Source organism: Cyprinodon tularosa, unplaced genomic scaffold, assembly GCF_016077235.1.
Source record: "Cyprinodon tularosa strain WSP-4 unplaced genomic scaffold, ASM1607723v1 ctg15, whole genome shotgun sequence".
Taxonomy (NCBI): domain Eukaryota; kingdom Metazoa; phylum Chordata; class Actinopteri; order Cyprinodontiformes; family Cyprinodontidae; genus Cyprinodon; species Cyprinodon tularosa.
In genome coordinates, this window is record NW_024038331.1 from 1621441 (window position 1) to 1645064 (window position 23624).

The window sequence follows — 23624 nt, forward strand, 5'->3', positions numbered from 1 at the left end:
GCTCAAACTAAAATCCTGCATGGAGTGTGCTCTGCATGTAAATTTCAGGTGTATCGACAAAGCAGTAAAATAATTCAGAACGATTCTGCTTTAGTAAAAAGGACTCAGTTTGAAACACTCTTTACAGTAGACCCCCCCCCTCATCTATCAACCTTTACAGTTCTCTGAATGATGCATCAAAGCAACATAAAGACAAAGAGCAGGATGTGAGCTTAAGTGACATTTACATGCTCAGAGGTCTCTTCCTCCTCTTCTGCTCCCTGACACATAACACGCTCTGTATGGCAGCCCATCCCCTGTCTGCTCACCTAAATCAGCAAGCACAACGAACACACCTTTATTACTAATACTCGAACAATATTAAAGATACAGTACCTTGCAAAATATTCAGAACCATTCAACTGCTTCACATCATTTTCTGTATTGTAACAGGGTTTTATGTGATGGCAAATAAGAGCAGCATATAATGAAAACAAGAAAACACATTTTATATGGGTTTCATTTTTTCCCCCAAGTCTCTTACAAGTCTAAGAAACATGGTGCATATTTGTATTCAGTGCTCTGACTCATTGCTTTGTACAACCACTTTTTCCCGCAGGTCTTTCAGGATAAATCTCTACCAGCTTTACACAACTAAAGACTGAATTTGTTTTTACCAGTTCTCCTTTGATAAGTACATTCTAACAGGAATATGCTTTCATCTAAAGTATTTTAGTCCTACAGAAAACTGCAGTCAATTGAAGCCTTTAGTAAGCTTTCTTCCAGGACTGATATGTATTTTGCTCAATACTGTTTCCCATCCCTAACTAGCTTCCATATTCCCACTAAAGAAAAGTATTCCCACAGAATGATGCTGCCACCATTATGTTTCACAGTGTTCTGTTTTTTTTTTTTTTTTGGATGCAGATAAAAAAACTGCCTTATCTGACAGAAGCACTTTCTTACAATTTTGCCGACTCATCAGTAATTATGTGGAAGAATTTCAGGGCTTCCTCCAAGGTTGAATAACAGTGAAGAACTTGTCTAGAAGACTAAACTTAACCTTTTCTGGATTTTTTAAACCTGGATTATTGAGAAGCATCGGAACCCTCATGACTTCCTAGGTGCGTGATTCAACATTTTTCTCTTCCTCTCCTCCAGAAGACCAGATTTATGTAGCCCATGGTTAAAGTTTTCCTGTCAACGCTTCTCCCCACCAGTGGATCTCCTTGCCTGGCCTGCAGTACAGCTGGACGCCTGTTTCTTTAGGGTTTTTTTTAATGAAGGACTGAACAGTGTTTTGACATTTTTTTTTAAAGCTTCTGATACTTTTGTGTACCTCGGTGCTGCTTTTAACTTCCTTTTTTCCTTCATGTTTCTGTTTTTTCATGAGAGGCCTTCACATAAATAAAATAATCTCTGAAATCCAATTTTTCTTTATTTAGGGGTATCAGACTTTATAAAAATGAACAACACATGTTTAGATTTGTATTGGGAAAATAAAATATTGACTGCCCAATTTTGCATCCCATTAAATCCCAGTAAAAACACTAAAATGTATGAAAATAGCTTAAGGTTTGAGAATATTTTGTCAACAGGTTAGAAATGCATAAGAAACAAGACAATGATGAATAGAGGTTTAAATGCACCATTGAGGATCACTTCCTGAGGCGTAACAGAAGTTCCCTTTATTATCAGCAATGATTTCCTCTTTAACTCATTAAAAAGGAAAACTAAAACTAGTTTTAAACAATTAATGAAGGCGATTCATCGATCTTGCGGCAGGTACGGCTTTTCCACCCCAGGAGGTGACTAAAGCATCACAAAGCACAGATGTGAGATGGCAGACAAACACTGTACACAATCTTTTGCCTTTTGTGTGTTTGCGGCACGGCTGGCGCTGACACGGACATAAAGTGACTTGGGTTAAAATGGCTTCTCACCTCAAACCCTTCACTCCCTGCAGGATGGAGAGAAACTAGAATGTACACATTTCTACACAATAGGAATGATTCAAAGCTGTAAGCAGACTTGTTCGTGTTTATTCTGTTCTCAGCTGGCGTTCAGTTGGAGGGCGAGAAACATCAAGGGAAAGCAGAGCATAGAAAAAAGAAAAGTAAAAGAAACAGTACAAAGCTTCTTTTCATGTCAGTCCACACGCATGAATTTAACATGCAGCCAGAGCCGTGTGCGGTTTTTCTGGCAACAAAATTGTAAAAATGCGTCTTTAAAGGAAGCCGTCTGCCTGCTAAACGTTGCCTTTCAAAACAAGCCTCCGTACTCTAAGGCAATTTACAGTCAACATCAAATCTGTCAGATCTGAAATGCTGGAGTCATATTTTCTATGAAAAGGGAAACAATCAGTGCCTGATCTGGTTCTGAATTCACTCTTTACATTTCAGATAAAGCAACAAACTACATGAATTCAAAGTGATGCTGTTTCCACGGTGTTTCATTTGTTCAGACTTCAAAGAGCAAAAGAAAAAAAGCAGCAACATGTGGGTGCTCACCGCTTCGCTGCTGTAGTCTCTAGCTCCGTCTCCCTGGTACCCATCAGCGGAGTCCTCCTTACCGGCCCTCTCTGGTGAACATGACATAACTCGGCTCTGCGTCTGAGGCAGCATCTCCTCCTCTGCAGCACTTTTAGCTCTCTCCTCCTCCTCCCTGTGTCGCTCCTCTCTACCGTCTGAAGCGGCGGAGCTGCCTTTGCGCTCCTGCTTTGACCTCTGCCGTCTTTTGCGCCTGCTTGACCCTGAGGGTGCCTGCTTCTGAGGGGAGGATCGTCCCTCAATGGGTCCCTCCCCTGAGGACCGTGTTGCTGCCAGAGACGAGAGCCTGTGGAGCTCCGGAGTCTGCAGAGCTCCGTCTCTCTCTGCTTCAGCTGCACATAAGCGAGCTTGTAGAGCTTTTATCTCCTCCTGTAGAGACTGAATCTGATTGTGATGATCCCCTGAAGAAGAAACTGGCTCAACAGTTTGCTCTTCCTCCTGCACCAATTGTTTCTGCTCACTCTCAGTTTGCTGCTCTTTTTCGAGTTCCTTTGTGAGGCTTTCAGTTTTGGAGATGATCCTTGAATGTTCTTGCTTGGCTTTGACCAGATCTTCTTCCAACTCCCTCATTTTGGTCTCTGTAACCATCAACTGCTCTGTAACTTTAGAGAGCCTATCAGCAAGGCTCTTATTCTCATCCAGAGTAACATTTAGCTTCTCCATCAGATCACCAGCAGCTTCCTCTTCCATTTTTGTCTCCTCCATTTTCATATCCTCGCTCCGCTCCTCGAGGTCTCGGATCTCCGACTGAAGGCGTGCAATCTTTGCCTCAAATTCGAGCGTCTCCCTCAGTGTCCTCTCTTCAAGCTGTGTCTTTGCCTCTGCGAGACTAGTGTACTCCTCCTTAAGCTCCTGGTAGTTCACTTCAAAATTCTTCTCTGCAAAAGAGAAAGTGCTCTTCTGTTTCTCGATCTCCTCACGCAGCTCAGCAACCTGTTGCTGGAACTGATTGCTCTGTGCTGTGATTTCACACAATATCAAATGTTTCGACTCCATTTCTTCTCTTAGAGTGTTATTAGACCTAATCAAAGTCTCCCTCTCCTGCTCATGCTCCTTTAGTGTCTGTTCGATTTGGCTTTTCTGGTTTTCCAGAACCTCTGTCTGTTTTAGTAACGACTGGACTTGATTTTGGATTCTGACTCCTTCCTCTGCATCTTTTCTAAGTACCTCCAGTTCACCCTGAAGCTCCTGGAGCTGTCGGACCAGCTCATCTGCTTTAGAGCTTTGCAGAGTGAGCTTCAGATCATCTTGGAGCCTATCAATCTGTTGCAAAAGTTCCTCCCTTTCTGTGGCGTAACTCGTCTTCTCTTTCTGTAACAACTCCAGCTGCTGAGCGTAACTAACCCGCAGGTCATTCAAGGCTTTCTCGTGTCTGATTGCTGCTTCGTTGAGGAGGTTCTCCGTATTCAGGAAGCTCTCTCTCTGCAGGTCCTCTCTGAGATTTGTCAGCTCCTCCTCGTGGCTGAACAGAAGCTGCGTCCGGAGACGCTCCAGCTCCGCTTCCTGTGACTCCGCCATCCGGTCCAGGACTGCGTCTTTCTCTCTTTCAAGCATTTCCAGCTTAATCTTGTAGTTAGTGATCTCAGATTCGTGTTTGGTTTCCGCTTCCAGTGCAGCTTCTTGAGCCGCGGACAGCTCGTTCCTCAGAGTGTGGATGGTCTCCTGGAGGCGCTGCAGGTCACTCTGGGAAGTTTCCTGAGAGGTAAGCTTGGTGGAGACCTGCTCCACTTCTTGCCTTGCTGTACTTAGATCCAGAAGAAGATCCTCAATCTGGGCCTGCAGCTTTGACTTCTCCTGGACAACTGCACTCAGCTCATGTCTAGTTTCATCATGCGTTACTTCAGAGTGTTCTAAAGCCACCTGCAGTTCCCTAATTCTTGCATTTAGGGTTTCAACCTCTCCTTTATTGAGATTTGAACTTTGAGATTGATTTGCTTTTAAAAGTTCAACCTCAGCCTGCTGTTGCTGAATCATTAGCTGAATTGTCCCTGCATGCTGCAGATTGAGCTCCTGCTTCATCTGAACGATCTGCTGGCCATACATTTCATCCAGCTCGGCCCTGAGAAGTTCCAGCTTCCTTGCGGTCTCTTCCTGCATTCTTTGGATGGAGTCGCTATCTGCAATGCTCCCCTGGTGGCAGCGTTTTTGTAGATCTTCCACTGTGCCCATGAGCTGCATGATTTCATTGGATGACATTCGCTCTTTATGCCTGGAGGCAGCCAGTTCACTCTTACAGCTTTCCAACTCTTTCTGTTCTTTCTCCATTTCTAGTTTGTAACTCTCCATTTCACTTCTACAGCTTATTAATTCAGATCTTGTGCTTCCTAACTCATCCAGGCATTTTTCAAGCTCAGATTCCTTAAATGAGACTTGGAGCTGGAGCTCATGTAGTTGTTTTTCTGAGTTTTCCAGCTCATCTTTTAACTGAATAAGAGAGGAATCTTGCTCAGATATGACCCTATCCTTTTCTGCAATAATTAGGTCTTTTTCATCAGGGTGCTGCATGATTTTGTCCTCTCTAGTCCTTCCTGCTTGAATGAGCTCCTGTCTGATGAGGGTCAATGACTGCTCATGTTCTTTGATTATTGCATTTTGTTCTGAAATTAACTGATTTTTATCTTCCAATGTTTGTGCAAACTCTTCCTCCACTTCTCTTTGCAACTGCTGCTGACGACAAATAACCTTTTCTTGTTCGGCAATCAGCATATCCTTTTCATTTATCTTTTGTGAAAATGACTCCTCTGATCTTCTCCCTGACTAAAGAGAGATTGTTGTTTAGATGATTGCTGCAACCCTCAAAGCATTAATGTGTGGCAGTTCTCACCATTTCCACCTCACTCAGCTTCTGCTGGAGGTGGCTGATGTTCTGCAGCTGTTTGATGCTCTTGTCCTGGTGCTCTCTGACCTCTGCGCTCATCTCCTCCAGCTGCTGCTGGTACTGAACAAGCTGCTGTCTTGCCTGCAGGAGATCTGCTGCAGTGCTGCTGTGGCTGGTGTTCCTCAGCGCCTCTCCGGCCTGCAGCTGTAATGGATGGTCAGAATTATCGTTTTATTACAGATCACTACAAGTTTATTTAACAAGAAAATACAAATCTAATTAGAAGAATTACAAATAAGCTATTGGGAGAGTACATTTTATTTCCTACCTGCTGGAACTGGATCTGAAGTTTCTGGCTTTGCTCTGTCAGTGCTAAAAACTCTTTCATGATCTCGTCTTTCTCCTCACGAGCCTGCTGAAGGTTGGATGTGAGCTGGGTGATGATTCCATCTCGCTGCTTTAGAGCTGCTTCAAAGTCCTGCAGCTGCATGTTTAATGAGGGTTTTATGGAGTTAAAAACATAAGACATCAGAGCAGTCATACAGAGATGGATCGAAAGAGAAAAATAATAACATTTTATAAAACATTTACGAGGTATTAAATAAATCTTTAAGAAAAAGAAATGTAATCAAGTAAAGATTATCACTCCTTAAAACCACACTAGCCCCATTGATTGTTTAATTGTATTATGGCTTATGTTTCATTACATGATAATTGAATAGAACAGAATATTTATTTGTTAAACGCAAATATAGAGTGTGAAAAGATTACGCCCCTTTTGCAGCAAGGAGGCTTTTATTTCGGAGGTTTTCACAGAGTTCAAATATATTAAAAGTTTTCATTCAAGTCTTTTTGCCTCTCCTACCATATTTAAATACCATAAATCAAAAATAATAAAACATATACCTGCTGTACACCTTCGGCTCCAAATGCAGATCTGATTTCTTCGAGCTCTTGACTCAGCTCTTCCAGAGCCAGGGTTTTAGCTGCAAGAGCATCCTCCATTTCTTGAACCCTTTGGCCTTCTGTGAGCTGCTGCAGGGTGTCCACCTCCTCCTAAGCAGAAACAATATCCCAGCTTTTAAAAGATTTACTGACAGATCTATCAAACTAACTAAGCCACCACCAAAGAGCAAAAATGCTTTTGTTAGAGGAGCTGAAAGTTAGTCTGTGGAAAAAGACAGGTCAGTGAGCTACAAGAATTGTATATAATCACCTGAAAGAGCAGTCTGACTGTTCAGGGCTGAGATTAAACTGACTGTTAACTTACAGCAACTAAGGGAGGCCTTAAAAAGTTGAAATGCTTTTTTTTTTTTTTTTATCTTTTTACAAATAAAAGTCAGGAAAACATTATCTGTGTTCCTCACCTCACTTACTACGATTCCTCTTATTAAACTTAACAATATATGTCCTTAAATGGTGCCTAATTAGTAAACACAGTCTAAAAGCAAGTAACTAGATCTTAGCGTGCTTTGACAGTTTCAAAGGTTTGTTAGAGAACATCAATAATCACAGTGGACAGATCAGGGAGACTATTTGAAGCATTTTTAGGTTATAAAATGTCTACATGCACATTTTGAAGCGTCTTTACATAATCATAGCTGACGATGCTACTTTTGTATAAGTGTACACCAGTGGTGTTCAAACCTCATTAGGACCCACTGTCCTGCATTCTTTAGGTGATTAGCCGGCCCCTGCACCCTGAGGTGGCTGCTGAGGTGGGAGTGCATCCATTAGATGCAGGTGTGCTGGAGGCACATCTAAAACATGCAGGGCAGTGAGTCCCAAGGACTGCTGTACACTATATCATACGTAATACATTTTCTCTTACTGAATAATCTCATTGTCATTCTTTTTTTCAATGTATATATCCTTTTAATAACATTTTCCAAGTATCCTTTTATAATAAAGTATTTTCTTTTTCCCTTTATATGCTATTTTGCAACAGTATTGAGTTTTGAACATTTTAAATATAAAAATGGAAAAAAGATGGCACAACACCAAGCCTACCAAAACATAGCCCTCCATCTAAACAGCTGGGTATGAGAACATTAATGGTTAAAGCGCCGAGGCCCATGGTTACTTTGAAGGAGCTGGTCAGGGTCAGGGACTCATCTCAATGTAATGAAAGAGTAGCAAAACCAGTGTGGAAATAAACCCACTGAGTTTACAGCTAGCTCAAAGCCATTTAGGAAACACCTGTAGAAGAAGGTCCCCTGGTCAGATGAAAACAGGAGTGTAAAGTGAAACAAAGCTTCACCCCGAACACACCATCCACAGAGAACAACATGGGGTTGGCTATTCTGAGAGTTAACAGACAGCTGGTCGGATCTGGTACTGGAGGATGATGAATAGAGTTAAAAACAAGGCATCCAGGAGGAAAAAAAACATGTTAGAGGCAAAGAGAAAATGGATACTGAGGTTCACATTCCAGCAGGAAAACAAGTCTGAAATACAACTGAAGCTACAATGGGTTTTTGTGTTAGAATGGTCCAGGCCTGAATCCAACAAATAATCCATAAAAGAACAGAAAGTTAATGTTCACATCGGACTTTACATCACTGTGAAAGAGATTTATCCATTTTCAAAAAAAGATATGAGCCTTTTAAATGGGGAAAGCTGGTAGAGGCTGCCTGAAAGACTGAATGCACATCACACTTTTTACATTTCTATTTAAGAACATTGAAATCTAACAAACCTATCATCACACAGTTATAAAATTCTTTGCATTGGCTTTTCAACTAAATAAAAAATATTGCAGTTTGTGACTGTAACTGACAACAAGTATGAAATACACCTACATATAAATCCATTATACTTTGATTCATTTTTCTGCATTTGTGGTAATAAAAATAATGCAAACTTTATGATTTTGCAAAAAAAAAATGATAAGAGTTGTTTATATCCAATGAAAAAAACATTATTGTTATTTTAATCTCTATTATGTTAAAAAATACCTTTCAAGAAAACCACTCCAACATGCCAAAACTTGTAGTTGTGCTTTAAAGACATTTCTACATTCAACATCTCCATCTGTGTCTGTTCAAACAGTTCGGTAGTATATCTAAAGAGAGCAGCTCCTCTTCTAAAACTTTCCCTTTTCTCTTCCAAGCAGTGTCTGCCCTCTCACCATCCTCACCCCCTCATTACTGCAGCTTTCACTGGTAATTTACACTTCTGCAATGTCACAAAGCTCTGTGCCATCCTGACCTTCTGGGACATTTGGGCTTTCTCTTTCTTGTTTTTTCATAAATCACCAACAGAACAGTACATGACATGCCTAACGTATAAAAAGGGCAGCGAGGAGCAGCTGTGGTTAGTGAAAACCTTGCAGAAAGATGTTAAGCACCAGGTTTGTTAGGGAAGCCAAAGCAGAGCTGCTTGATAAGATTACTGTACCCAGATAATATCCTTTGAAGGCATCATTAGGTTCTCTGTCATCTCATCATGGCACCCATTGACCTGTTAATTCATAATGTGAGGAGTTAAACAATAAGAACTGGAGGTCTGCAAAACAAGGGACTGCAAGGTTAAGAACAGTTTATCAAACATTATCTGTCTACATGTGATGCAATTAACAATAAATTGTTGGTTTTACTAAAATAGGATTAATCTAAAGATTTCAGTTTTTGTTATGTTTGTAATGTCACTTAGAATTAGAAGAAATACCTATTTTTACATTAGATGTTTCAGCCATAAAAAGATTTAATTCAATAATTCAATCATTTATTTTCAAAACCCCACATTCCCAACAATAAGAGTGCATTAATGGTCACAAACATTTTAAGACAGCAAAGCTCTGTTGACTAGACAGCATAAAAAAATTCATATAACTCAATTAATTGATGTTATGAGAATTATAAACTAACCTCTGAGGAATAATCTTCTGCTGTGGTGGATATTTCACTCTCAGGCTGAAAGAGAATAAAGGAAACCCATTAAAAACCAAACAAAATAAGATTGTAAGTGAATGAATTAGGACCATGTCATTCATTTGACTGTTTTTCTAATAAAATGGGGATCAGGTAAAAGACAACAACTGAAGAAGTTCAATGATGAGAATACTTGCTATGAATCTGTATCTGATGTTTTTTTTGCCAACGAGAACACGTTTTTATACCAATTCAAAAATGTAGTTCCTTTTTTTTTTTGCTTTTGCTTTACTTTGTTAAGCAACTAAAGTGAGTTTACCGACCATGTCTCTATGTGATCTCAGAATTACATATTGGAGTTTATAAAAAAAAAAAAAAAAAAAAAAAAACACATGTAAGATGTAACTTTGTATGAAAAACTGCATGGCAGCAAGGATAACTGTAGCCTTGAGAAAGTTTTAAAGAAAAAAAGTTTTAAGAGTGGAGAGCTGTATATGCTTGGGCTACAGATGGACTCAGGCCACCATTCATAAACATTTCCAGGACATGAATTACAAATATATTATTGTTTCAAACCACTTCTGAACTAGAGAAAACATCACACGTGTATTAAGTGGGCTACAAAGAAAACAGATAGAACAGCTGCTTAGTAAAACAAAGCCCATTAACTAGGCTGACATTTTTTTTATTTATCTTTTATAGCATTAAAATTTTTAGTCAAGTTAACTGAAATATTGATTGAGTGAATTTATTTCAGATGATTTCCATAATCAAAAGTGTGTAAACAATATGTTCAGAAGGACTCTGCTTTTTTGCAAGGTCTCCCAGATAGCAATCATGGAGGGGAGGGGTGAGAGACATGATCTAAAAACATATCAAAATGTAGGATTTTTTAAAACTATTTAATTGAATGGTACAGCTGCAAATAAGTACTTGAACACCTGTCTTTTCAGCTAGAATTCTGACCCTCAAAGATCTGTAAGTCTGCTTTCAAAATGTGCAGCTCCACTCCATTTATTATCCTAAATTAGATGCACCGGTTTGAGGTTGTCAGCTGTATAAAGACACCTGTCCACCCCATACAATCAGTAAGAATCCAACTACTAACATTAGCAAGACAAAAGAGCTGTCCAAAGACACTAGAGACAGAATTGTACACCTCCACAAGGCTGCAGGGGTTACGGGGACATTGCCAAGCAGCTTGGTGAAAAAGAAAATGGAATGAGCTAAACATAACTGTCAATCTCCCTCGGACTGGGGCCGCGTGTAAGATCTCACCTCGAGGGGTCTCAATGATCCTAAGGAAGATGAGAAATCAGCCCAGAACTACACGGGAGGAGTTGGTCAATGATCTTAAAAGAGCTGGGATCACTGTTTCCAAGGTTACAGTTGGTAATACACTAAGACGTCATGGTTTAAAAATCACGCATGGCACAGAAGGTTCCCTGCTTAAACCAGCACATGTCAAGACCCGTCTTAAGTTTGCCAATAACCATTTGGATGATCCAGAGGAGTCATGGGAGAAAGTCGTGTGATCAGATGAGACCAAACTAGGACATTTTGGACATAATTCCACTAATTGTGTTTGAAGGAAGAAGAACGATGAGTACCATCCCAAGAACACCAACACTACTGTGGCCACGTATTCTAAGATTTTGGGGAACAACCTCCTTCCCTCAGATAAAGCATTGAAGATGGATCGAGGCTGGGTCTTCCAACATGACAATGACCCGAAGCACACAGCCTAGATAACCAAGATGTGGCTCTGCAAGAAGCATATCAAGGTTCTGGGCATGGCCTCCCAGGTCTCCAGGCATAAACCCAATAGAGAATCTTTGAAGAGAGCTCAAACTCAGTGTTTCTCAGCGACAGCCCAGAAATCTGACTGATCTAGAGAAGATCTGTGTGGTGGAGTGGGCCAAAATCCCTCCTGCAGTGTGTGAAAACCTGGTGAAAATTACAGGTAACGTTTGGCCTCTATAATAGCAAACAAAGGCTAGTGGACCAAATATTAACATTGATTTTCTCAGGTGTTAGAATACTTATCTGCAGCTGTATTATACAAGTAAATAGTTTAAAAAAATATATATATTTTGAGTTCTGTTTTTTTTTTCTTTTTTAGATTATGTCTCTCACAGTGGACATGCGCCTACAATGATAATGTCAGACCCCTCCATGATTTCTTAGTGGGAGAACTTGCAAAACCGCAGGGTGTTCAAATACTTATTTTCCTCACTGTATATATGCATTAGGATAAAATCAAAAACACATTACATGTACTTCTCATAGTTCAACATAAATACAATTAATAAAAAAAAAATGTACAACTAAATAAACTTATAGGGATTTGTACCTTCAGATATTAATGAATGAATTATTTAATGAATGGAAAGTGTCTGGAAAGGGGTACCACCTCTCCTTATAGCTCATTCAGTCAATTATAACTTCCCATTTCCTATTTGATTTCTAAGCCACTAATCTTAAGTTCCCCGCAAAAAACGAATAAAATATAAATAAATACTCACATACAATTCAATACATACATTATGTACATACATACAATACATAGGAACCACAACTGCAGGATAAGGCTGCCGCAACAGAGTCCAGCGGAATTGAAGACCAAGTAGTGCAACCCATACAGTACAGACACACAGCTTACACATACGCACATATTTATATAAATATATACACATTGTACTAAGAAATCATACCATTTACTTCCCTTCTTTATCATGGTACATATTGAAAATATTCAGTTTGAGCCTTTTAATTAAGCAGTCTGATATTTGGACTCTTTTTGGATCTTATTCCCCATCTTCACACCACTGACAGATTTACATTCTCTTCATGGTGGTTTGAATCTTCAAGATATAATTCTTAAGTACTTAATCTTCTGGGGCATGATTGTGCATTAATTCAAGAATATATTTTGATTTGATTGACCTGAAGCATAAAACTTTGCAAGGTAAAAGTATCTTTTTATACTTGAACGTGATGCAGAACAGCTTCCATTGAGGAAGCAGCAATTTATCATTTATTTGTAAAAGAGAAGATCTAGGTCCTGCTCAAGGTTAAAAAAAAACCTTTTGTAAAAGGAAACATAATGATGCACTCTATCGACCTTTAGGTCTTCTGAAATGCACCACAAGGCCATGGAAGTCAGCCAAACAGACTGACACATCCCATGCACTTTAAAAGCAATTGTCTGTCTCCATGGCAGCCAAGTAGTTTTGTGGGTTCATAGAAAAGTGTGGCAACAGTGCTGAGCGAAAGAGACTGAGAGGGCTTGAAAGATGGAACAAACTGTACAAGTGCTCTCAGCTCTGCATCTTTTTAAATCATTTCACATGGCTTTCCGAGGAGCTGTAATCAGCAATAATTCAGACATTAGAAAAGCATGAATCAAACAGCTCGGTTCTGCTGTTTCATTAATCATTTGTAAATAGAAAGGCTGTAATTTCAGGGCACTGTACAGAGCGCATTGACACAGAGATTTTGCATAATTTTCCCCACTATGTAAACCTCAGATAAAAAATGTTATATAACACCAAAATATTAAAGAAAGAAATAGATAACTAAAACAACAACAACCTTATTTTGTCTCAGTATCATATGCATATATGACAAGATTTTTAAAGAAGCTTTATTGTTCAACTTTTATTTCATAAAAAGGTTCTAAAAGTGAATTTACACACCAGGGACCTGAGACAAAGAAGACTGCTGATGAGCTTCACAATTTTTATTCCCAGGTTTTTTTGTAATTACACTGTCACAAGTACAGAGCAACAAAATTAACTCATTAACCCCCTTGGGGAGCAGTGGGCTGCCATCGTGGGGCTCCCGGGAGCAGTGTGGGGTTAAGGGTCTTGCTCAGGGACACAGAGTGGCAGTCTGTGGGTGTTGCGGCGAACGCCCCCTTTGTTTACATCAGCTGTTTGAGCGTGAGCAATCAATCAAAATAAGGTGAGACAAACTTCCTGGTTTGAGCAGGAGGACCGCAGCATGAAATAAAAAGTCTGCAATTCTACTCGGGCAGTGGAAAGAGCTGTGCAAAGTTTGTATCAAGAAAGTGAAGGACTGAACAGACAGCCGGTAAGCTCGCGTTCAATCCTGTTGTGAATGCAATGTAAAGCTGGAATGGCCATAGGGAGGGTCAGACAGATTACCAAGTGGCTGGCTCTGTTTTGTTTTTAAGCCAAACTGAGTAATTTTGGTAATTTTGTTGGGGTTTTTTGGTACCCCGCTTTGCTGCACCAGTTCAAAGTGAGGCTGGGTCAGTCTGATAATTAATATTAAGCAGAGATACAAACAGGCCCTCTAAAAACATAAAAAATTTAAAAGAAGGAGGCAAAGAAAGAGGAGCTGGCTAAATGAGCAATGACATTGGAAAGAAAAAAGAAAGAGATGGGTGAAGCAGAGAAAGTCTTCACTGTGTTTGGAGGGTACATGGAAGAGACACTGCTGTGCATAAATCATTACTCTGCTTTATCTATTTAACAAAATGTCTATTCATACAGTAGTAGCTGATCTGAAAAAGACAAATTTCGTTATTGCACAAAAAACATTTCAGAGCGTCTGTGTTCATAGTTAAAAAGATAATTGATTAATTATACACTGTTCTATTTGGTTTCTACATTTTTGTTTAGCAAACTTTCAACAACAAAAAAACCTGTCAAATGTGGACGCACTGTATATACTGTATAAATCCATGTACCTTTGTCTTCCTTCAGTATATTCTTCTTCTTTGACTATTTGAGTTGATGTAACGAGATCAATAAATATATCAATCAATCAATAAAATGACCACATTTTAAAAGCACTGTACATAAATCATTACTCTGCTTTATCTTTTTAACAAAATGTCTATTCATACAGTAGTAGCTGAGTAGTAGCAAAGATGGAGGGAAGACATGGTTTGATGCAACTGGAGCATACAAGGAATATGTCTGGAGTCTAAAGAAATGCCTAAATTGTTTCCATATCTTTAAGGATATCTTAATTATATTTTTCATGTATAGGTCAGATAATATTTTTAGATAACATAGGTTAAAAATATTTCTATGATAAACTCCTTCTTTAGTAAACTTCTAGAAATGGAAAATAGTTATTTCTAGAAATAAATACTTACACATGCCATTTTAATTGTTCTAAAAAGTGTTTTTATACCACCAAACCAAGCTTCAGGGTGGAGTTTAAACCCCAGTTCAGCCCCGATTTAAAGGTATCGATGCTGAAATTGTTAAAAGATCCGCCCTCCATACTTAAAAAAAAAAATGCACATGCACAACCCTATACCCACTCCTGAGAGGGAACCCCTGTTAAACGGGTGTCAGCCAGAGCATCCAAGAGCCCATTTCTCCTCGTGCACACTGTTTAAAAGTTGCTGGCCTCATAGCTCATACAAGCTTACTGTTTGGAAATGTCCACTCTAACCCCTAATTCCCTTAATCGCTATATAGAGCAGGAACTATATAGTGGATTTTATAGCAAACTCAGTTAACATACCATTCGAACAGATGATCACTACTTTTTGCTTCCCGTTGGTAATGTAACTCCTCCTCCACCACGCGGTCCCTGCGTCGTTATGGTTATAACTCGGCGCTGATGGGTAGCTACAGCGGGCCACTATGACGACAGCAAATTCCAAAATGCTTTTTGAGGAGAGCTCTCCGTGCAAAGCATTCTGGGATATATCTGCATCTTCTAAGGCCTTTCTTCTCATTCACTTCGTAGACACTTTTTCTCTTACGACCCTTTTCATTTTCAAAGAACCGCGGTGAAAAAGGTGAGCTTCGATGGTTGGCTGAAATCGCATGCGTGTGAAAGTGCACATGCACAGAAAAAGATAGCTAACTGGGGTCAAGCACGGAGGACCGCATTTCGTAAAAATATCATCAGAATGATTGACGATTAGGAGGACCACTTATTTAGATGATCCACCCAGAAATAAAAGATCGTCCTCTATACCTTTAAGGGAAACATTTGACAGAAGTTGGATAAAAATACACTAGAGAGATAAAAGACAGATAAAATAATAAAGAAATTAAGTTAGACATATAAATATACCATCCTCTATAATCAAACCCATGCAGGGTAATGTCATCATGATTAAGTTTGCTGATTGGCCTCATCAGGAATAATGATCAATCAGCCTACAGGGAGGAACTGGAGGGCAGGACTGTGTTTTGGTACGACAACAAACAGCTCAACATCCTGAATACTAAAAAGCTCATAACCCATCTATAGTACAAGTGAGTGTTTGTCGATCTTCAAATTCCTTGGAACCCACATGATCACATCAGGACATTGCACTGCTCCAGCCAGGTCAAGGAGACTCAGCAGCCCTCTATTTTCCCAAGGAAACCAAAGTGAGACCATCACCCTAAAGTCATATCAGTGAACTTCTAAAACTGCAACATTGAGAGCATCTTAACCTTGAGTGTTACAGTTTGTTCCACATATTGCTCTGCTGCAGACCAGAAGTTGTTGTGGAGGGGGGGGGGGGCAAACCTGTCCATCACGTCAGTGAGGCTCCAGTTTGTGGTACTTAAAATATTTACAGGAGGTATTTGGGTCAGAAGTACGGGTGTAAATAATAATCGTTTTGTATCGATCCAACAGCCGACGATCCGATGCATCGACACGTCCGCAAGAGTATCGATTCATGTTTTGTTTTTTTTGTCCTACGTTCTATTTTTTTTCCCATTTGCTCCTGGGTGTAATTCTCAGTCCCGTGCTGCGGTGGCGCTAAACCTATTTTGCCCTCCTACCTCACTTCCTGGTTATACTCTTGCAGCAGTGTGTCGCAGTGGTCTTGACAAAGACATTTTTGATTTATGCCCAATATTGAAGGCACGCTACACGTTGTGGGTCTAGATACGGCCGAGACGGAGAGGAAGTGGGGCGAGTTTGTCCGACAATGGAGGGACATGACGGCGGAAAATAGCGGGGATCCAAGTGGGAAAAAGGGTCCCAGCATTCTCGCGCACCTCGCTCTTCTAGCGGATCAAACTTCACGAGTTGTTTTCCGCAATTTTGGTCATGAAAACAAAACTAGCCGGCCTCTTGTCTGCGGCGCTGTCTGCGGTCAGCTACAATTTGGGAGAGGTGCAGCGGAGCGTCTGTGGACGGGACGGGAACGTTGACACTCTAGAGCCGTGGTATTGAATTGCACTCATTGCACTGATTTTGTGCAGTATTTTTTGATGCAAAGCCTTTCAGAATCTATAACGCAGGGGCGTTATTATTTTTCAGTGAATGAGGTTTTAATAGGCCTAGGTGGAGTACAACTTTTCTACTTCTGTTATTTGCTGTTGTTTCTCAAATAAAATGCATGATGATATTGCAGCTTTCATTTATTTATTTCAAATTTGAAACATTGTCTAGCCTGTAAGGTAAAAGAAAAAGAAAAAAAAAAAGAACCAATTAATCGAAGCTTATCATGGTGTATTCTTGAGTATCGAAAATAATCGAAATGTTGGGTCAGGAAATCGAGACTGAATTGAATCGCCATGATGGGTGTGATTAACACGCCTAGTCAGAAGCCAAAGGTTTTTCCCTTTACTGGCTTCTCCCTGCTGCACTCACCCCCCTGACACCCTCCATGCTCACATAAACACATGCACCCATTAATCCTCCTGTAAATATGGTTGATATGGTATTTTGCAATACTCATAGCATGAGAATATCTACAGTAATAGTGATTTTCTGCATAAACACATTTTTAAATAAATTCCTGCACAGTTCTGCACATAACAACTACTAGCTTTTTTGCTTGATTTTTCTTTTCTTTTTTTACATTCAGTCGTGCTGCTTGTAAAGCAGTATTGCATTTAGAGCTGTCGGAAATGTGATACACAAATAAAACTGACCTTGTCCAAGTTTGGTTGTAATGTAAAGTGCAAGAGGTTTGAATACTTTTTAAGGCAACACAGCAATATTTTAAATTTTTTTGAATACACTGCTGGCCATTCAAAGTTATGCAGATAACTGTTATTTTTGTTTTTTTGAGTAATTCATGAAATTAAATAGTGTACCTCTATCTTATAAGTCTGGTCGTGCCTGACCGTCTCTCCGCTCTTCAGCGTCTTGGTGAAGGTAAACTCTGTGGTGGGTGTTTCTTCCCTTCCTTGATGTGATTCATCTAGTCCTTCACCCTCAACCTCCTCCCTTTCTCTTTCTCCACCCACAGACTGATCCGGCTCCACCTCGACCCTTCCCGTCGAGTCTCCCTCAGAATCCTCCACCGGCTTCTTTTTCTTCTTCTTTTTCTGTTTCTTCTGGGAGTCCGCATGAGCTTTTCTCTGACGGTATTCAGCCAACTGCGGGGTGAAGAAGAAGGATATACAGAGTTAAATTCAGAAGGGACATGAAAGAAGAAAGAAATGTAAAACATTTTCTCAGCATTTCAACAAATCTTTTTTTCCCATACACTTCCCTCTTTTATTCAGTAGCATATCTGACCCATACTGTATGTTTGGCTCAGAATCACAGAGAATCTACCATAAAATGTCTCTAAGGGAGAATTAAAATAAGCAGACTTACTCTGAATCGATAAAGTTTGGGGATATTTAATCGAAACATTTTATGGTCCAAATGGGCGTCCTCTCCTGCTACAAATAAGTCCTCCTTCCCTGTGTCCATATGACCTAACACCTGCCTCTTACTGCAGCAGGTGCTAATCCTGGCTAAAGGGATTGCTTTTTCAAACAACAGGGTGCTAATTATCTATGAAACCACACTCGTGATTTGAAAACTGAAAAGCTTTGAAATTTGGCGAATAAAGAAATTTATTCCCGCAACCATCTGTTAACATTAAAACATTTATTAAAGAGGGAAAATATCTGTTCCCCATTTATAACCTGATAGAAAAATGTTTCTTAAAGAAGTCTTTTTACAATATTAAACCATGTGAAATTAAAACTTTTCCACAAAAAAAAAAAAAAAAAAAAAAAATCAGCTAGTCACAGGTTTGGACCATTCCTTTGTTTCTGTCTCAAGTTTAAGTAGATAAATTACTGCTGCACGGTGGCACTGGGGTAAACAGCTGCAGCTGGAAGGAGTTTGTGTGTACCATTGAAAACTATTTTTTATCATGGGCTGCGTCTTAACCTGTAGTTCTAAAAAGGAAACAAAAAAATTGCTCTTAAAAAACGACCATTGAAGGGCTGAGTCTATCATCAGTGGTCAATATATGAATCCAATCACACACCTTTACCACACAGAAATGTAGAGAGAGTTGGAGCTAGCACGCAGATCAATGCAAGGAAATATAAGTGAACACTTTTTCACACAATGGTTACAGGAAAGTCCTGTAAAAATGGACTCAAGGCATACAAGCTTTCAAAAACTGAAAGCCTGGGGTGAAATATCTACAAGCTTGGGGTTAGTGAGAACTAAAATCGCAATCGAAATTTTGGTTAAAAATAATGACAATTTTGATTTTTGGCAAAATCTTTCAGCCCTACTTTAATAACCAGAATTAGTCCGATTAATTGTTTAAGCCCTTATAATATGACAAGAAAAAACTGCAGATATATTATTTGAATTTGACTTTCTAATTCGGGATAAAGCCCTGGATGTTTGAAAGCCATCTCTGAATGTTTTGTCCATGTCAATATTACAGACTGCTTTGCCAGGGAAGAACCAGCACCACTAATTTATATCAGTTACCAGTTTATTTTGCCTACTGCTAATCAAGCCTCTAGGTTAGTGACCTTATTCAGCTTTGGAAAACTTCCTCCCAGAGATGTGCTAAAGCAAAACCTTCCACATGAAGGCGGCTTCATCTCTGCTGCTCCTGTTACTGTAAGGACAGACATCCAGCTAGAACCTATCCACCTTAGATTTGCCCGGCTGACCTATATAATCTAGTAATAAAATACAAGTATCATCCATTTACATCATTTGAAAAAAAAAACCAAATGGATCAATAATTAACTTTCAATAGTTGTTTTAAAGTAGATAACCAAAAACTTTTAAGGCTTCTGTCCTTGGGGGAAAAATAATTGGTATTATGATATAATTAAACTTATGTCTGTCCTGTTTTTTTCTCAGTTTCTCAAAAAGCAGATTGCTTTCTTTGGATCGCCATCAGGGATATTATGATACTGGTTTCACAGTCTGGGAGGGCATAAGGCTGTTTTCCACCATTAGAGCTAAACATTAGAAAATGAGAACATGAGCAGCACAGCCAGCAGGTGCCCAGACAGACTGGATGTCCAATCGTCTGTCTGTAAAATGGCCCTGCTCCACATGACAGACTGCAGACATGCACCTTTGGAGGCAGGTGCACCTCCAGTGCTATTGTTGCTTCTTTCGAGGACAGATGGTTAATGGCGACCAAAGCACCAACATCTACCAATTATATTGACAGCATTGGCTTGCACTACTGAAAAAATATGTGGAACCTGAAGGTAATTTAAGTTAGAACGAGATGCAGGGAGCAGATTTTTAGGCTAATTAATATTTAAAAAAAAAACATCTGGTTCTTTCCTTTCAGCTACTAAAAAAAAATATGTTTTTGTTATTAGGATGGAACAAATAGAAGTAAATACAAAAAATATTTACAGTATTGTGACAGCGAGCTAATCCATTAATGTAAGGAACAAAAAACAAAAAAAAAAACAGCAATTGATTATTTGAAACTGGCTTTCATGAGAAGGAAAATCTTCATGGGGAACAAGTCATGAATGAAAATTGCAGCTTTAAAAAATAATTTGCAAAGAAAACCATTTTTTCATGCTAAACTCTTGGGATTTCATAGTAGGTCACTGACAGTAAGGTGTCATAGTAGTTATGGGTAAGAGAAAATAGCTGGAGATATGGAAAATAGCTTAAAAAATGATTTTATATAAATGATTTTAACATTTTGAACTGACAACAAAACTTTGAAAGGCTGTTTTTACTTTTACCTGGTTGAAACCAAATAACCAAAATGTTCTCTGGCTGATGTTTGGAGAGTCATATGCAGAAGAATCAGATTGTTTGTCCAGTTCTTAAATATATTACTGCTTCTGTTGATCTGTAAACTTATCGAGAAGCACTGTGCTACGAGTTTGGTATAAATCAGAAGTTAAGAACATTTAATTCTGATACATGAAATCTCTGGTTGAATTTATCCTTCATTTTTTGTGTTGAATTCAAAACTATGTTTAAATGATCAGCATTTGCAGTAGTTGATTAAAACCTGTTCAAACCCTAATTTGATATGATTTAATAAATCAAAACCAGCTGATTAAACCTAAAAAAAAAAAAAGAAGAGCAGAAAAGCTTTATAGGCCAGTGAAGAGAAAGAAAAGTGAGATTTCACTCTTGTGTCCTCACATAATCCTAGTTTAACTATATTTAACCTTGAACAAGAACATAATTACTAAAGGGAGTAAAAGACTGAGTGAGACATGAGGATGAATAGAATATCATTCACTTAGTCCTTCAATAATACATATAACCACTTTAGGGTATCATCTCAGGTGTTTTGGCAACTTTAATATACCATGGCGATTAGCTTTACAATCACAACATCAATATGTTAATCCATTATCTTCATATTACCAAAAAACTGGACACTGAAGTCAAAAAATCATTGAAAGGACAAGAAATTCCTCACCTCACGAAATTAGTTCGATTTATTAAGGAAGGTCTGTGGCTTTATCTGGCCAGAGCCTGAATATTCTCTTAGTAGTCTCAGTATGAGCTGAAATATAAAAACCTGAAAGCATCAGCTAACATGTTGAGCCATCAGTAAACTCTCAGCTAAATGTACTTGACTACTCAAACTAAGACAAGTGATTTCTGTAGTCCCACAGCAGCCGCTGAAACCACTGTGAAAGCATGCAGTGTTTGATGATGCGGTAAAAAAAAGGTCAGAGGCTGACCCAACAGAGCTGATGGTGGGAGACGTGGTCATATTCCCACCTACTGTTCACAGCTTAAAAAGCTCAAAGTGCTCCTGATCTGAGCCTCCGCAGCTCTTCACGTGACCCGCCTTCATCCACATATACCTACTTATCTGCACTGTAACAGGAGCTTTATTTTTCTATAACCTAAAAACACGGAAGCATTACTGAGCCAAAATGACAAGAAAGAAGCAACCTTGGATTCTGACTTGATAGGAGTAACACATGAGGAGCAACGAAGCTGCCAGCAGGAATCACCCGGAGTTTTGCCTTTTGCTGAGCTGCTTAGCACTGCATGCTGTCCTATTTGGCATGGCTGCTGGCAGAGCATATGGAGACTTGAAGCCTTGATAGCTGCACCACCATCTGGGTAAACAGAAACTACGTAGGTGTATCACCATCTGCTGTCTGAAAGCATGTATAGGTCTTTCCTGCATATCGGAGTCTCATAGTGGCTAAAAAACAATGGTTATAAAGAGCGGCCTTTTTGAATTATTTACCGATGGCGAAAGCAACCATACGAACTAATGATTTTAAAATTTGCATTTTCTTATGAGGAAAAGTGACTGCTCCATTAACAGTAATGAGTTTTGAACAGAGCATTCAAGTTTTCACACACAAATACACATCCACAATTAAATCAACTTTTTTCAATGGTTGAAAAACAAAAAGAGTAAACTACAGTAAACTAGATATTGCAAGAACATAAACTAGATTTTCCTTTATATCTTCAAAATTAAATTATTTTCAGGTTGTTTTTTTATTGTGTAAAAGAACTCAAACTCTTTATCAATACATTTACAAAAATATATCTATACATGTCTTAAAATGGGTCGTTTACGCTTTAATTTCTGCTGTATTAGGTTCAACAGCCATTAAGAAAGAAAATGAAATAGTCTTTGCTGACAGCAATATTTACATTATGCATCAGGTTTTATAAATAATAACAGCAGTTATAGTTTTTTTGCTAAATAAATTTCATGTCAGTTAAATCTCAATTACATTTAAGTCAAATTGTCAACGCAGTGTGTAGGACATTATTGGCATTTTTGTGTGCTTCTGCAGCAGTCCTGACTCAGTGCACAGCAATGGGGCCTGTATGTCATGTGGTGGTCACACTATGTTCAGTCCACCAACATATCAGTGCTGAAAGCCTTTAACCTCACCAGCATTTTCCTGTCAACAAAAACATAAACTACCTTCTTCACATCTGATTCCTCATCTGTGCAGCAGAAGTTTTCACATCGGCACAAATAAGACGAATAAAAATGGGAGGAAATGCTAACCTATAGTAACAATTTGGCCTGACATTCACACTTGTTTAGTGCTGAAACAATATGGCTATATTGTCTTATACCTTTTGTTAATAAAGTGTTTCTATGATGAACTACATTCCCAGGAACACAGAGTAATAAACTCTAATTGCTCTAATAAAACCAAACTGACATGAGGAATTAGTGGTAATAGCAGAAAAACAATTCTCCTTAAATACAGCTTTGTGCAATATATGTGTGCAAAAAAGCATTGTTTTAATTTTTTTTTTTTTTTATTGAATTGTACCAAGACTCTGGGAAGAAGAGGGATAAATAACCTGCACAAATCTGATCGAGGCTGCAGCTAAAGAAGTTTTCCTACAAACAGAGAGAAATACAGAAATGTCTTCACATAAGGAACCAAACTAGAAAGATCAATGATCCACTCAACAGGGAGCCAGCCCTACAGGTCACATACTATGATGTTATGAATTTCTACACGACTAGCTCACTCGCATTCCATACAAAGGTCCTAGATTTATATTATTACACCTTGTAGGTGTATTATACTTTATTTCTTCACCTTACACTTTTATTTTTGCTCTGTATTTTAGTAAACAATGTGCTTTTTGCATATTTATTAGGGGTATAACTAATGACTATCTTGCTAATTGATTAATCTGTTTGATTAATAATCAAAGAGAAAAAGGTTCCTTAAAGAAGATTATTTTTTTGACCGACAAAAAAGTTTTTTTTATCTTGAATGCTAAATGTTTATATGTACGTTTTTAACATTTTGGTATAACAACTGCTCTAAGTGCTCAGTCAACTAAAGGCAGGATTTAGTTCAATAATCAATTAAGGTTTTTTAGTTAAGCTTTTTGGGAAGCCCCTTATTCCATTAGTCTCAATTTGCCCCAATATTTACCATATCAAAACCCTATGATTGAAGGTACGATGTTGCACATGTGTGCAATGAGTAAACAAGTAAGAGCCACAGACAGATGTTAAGTCTGCAGGAGAAACGATGAAGCTGAAATCAGCAAAATTCAATGGAGGTGAGAAAAGAGAAAAGAAACACAGGTCCGAGATCAAGAGGGATAAAGCTCAACAAACTATTGGATGCAAAATAGGATGAGACAAGAGAAGTACTCAGAAAACCACATGAATGTTAGAGTTCACTGAAATAAGCAGAAGGAAGAAGCTGCCAGGCTGGCCTTACTGATACTTTTCATAGCAATTTTATTCATGGG

At 38.8% G+C, this 23624-nt stretch overlaps 1 protein-coding gene across 14 annotated transcripts in view; it reads right to left on the bottom strand.

The window, feature by feature from the left end:
* Positions 1 to 23624, bottom strand: part of akap9 (A kinase (PRKA) anchor protein 9) — an 86729-nt gene that overhangs the window by 57195 nt on the left and 5910 nt on the right. For 10 of the 14 annotated variants that reach the window (XM_038279364.1, XM_038279363.1, XM_038279369.1 and 7 more), the window contains exons 3-10: positions 17258 to 17542; positions 9216 to 9260; positions 8746 to 8808; positions 6253 to 6402; positions 5675 to 5830; positions 5353 to 5550; positions 2490 to 5285; positions 228 to 308 (exon numbers count right to left, since the gene is read on the bottom strand). In XM_038279364.1, coding sequence (XP_038135292.1) covers positions 228 to 308; positions 2490 to 5285; positions 5353 to 5550; positions 5675 to 5830; positions 6253 to 6402; positions 8746 to 8808; positions 9216 to 9260; positions 17258 to 17542 — 3774 coding nt within the window. Of the gene's footprint in view, positions 1 to 227; positions 309 to 2489; positions 5286 to 5352; positions 5551 to 5674; positions 5831 to 6252; positions 6403 to 8745; positions 8809 to 9215; positions 9261 to 17257; positions 17543 to 23624 lie in introns of those variants that run through there. The other 4 variants (XM_038279359.1, XM_038279365.1, XM_038279366.1 and 1 more) reach the window with 4 other exon arrangements.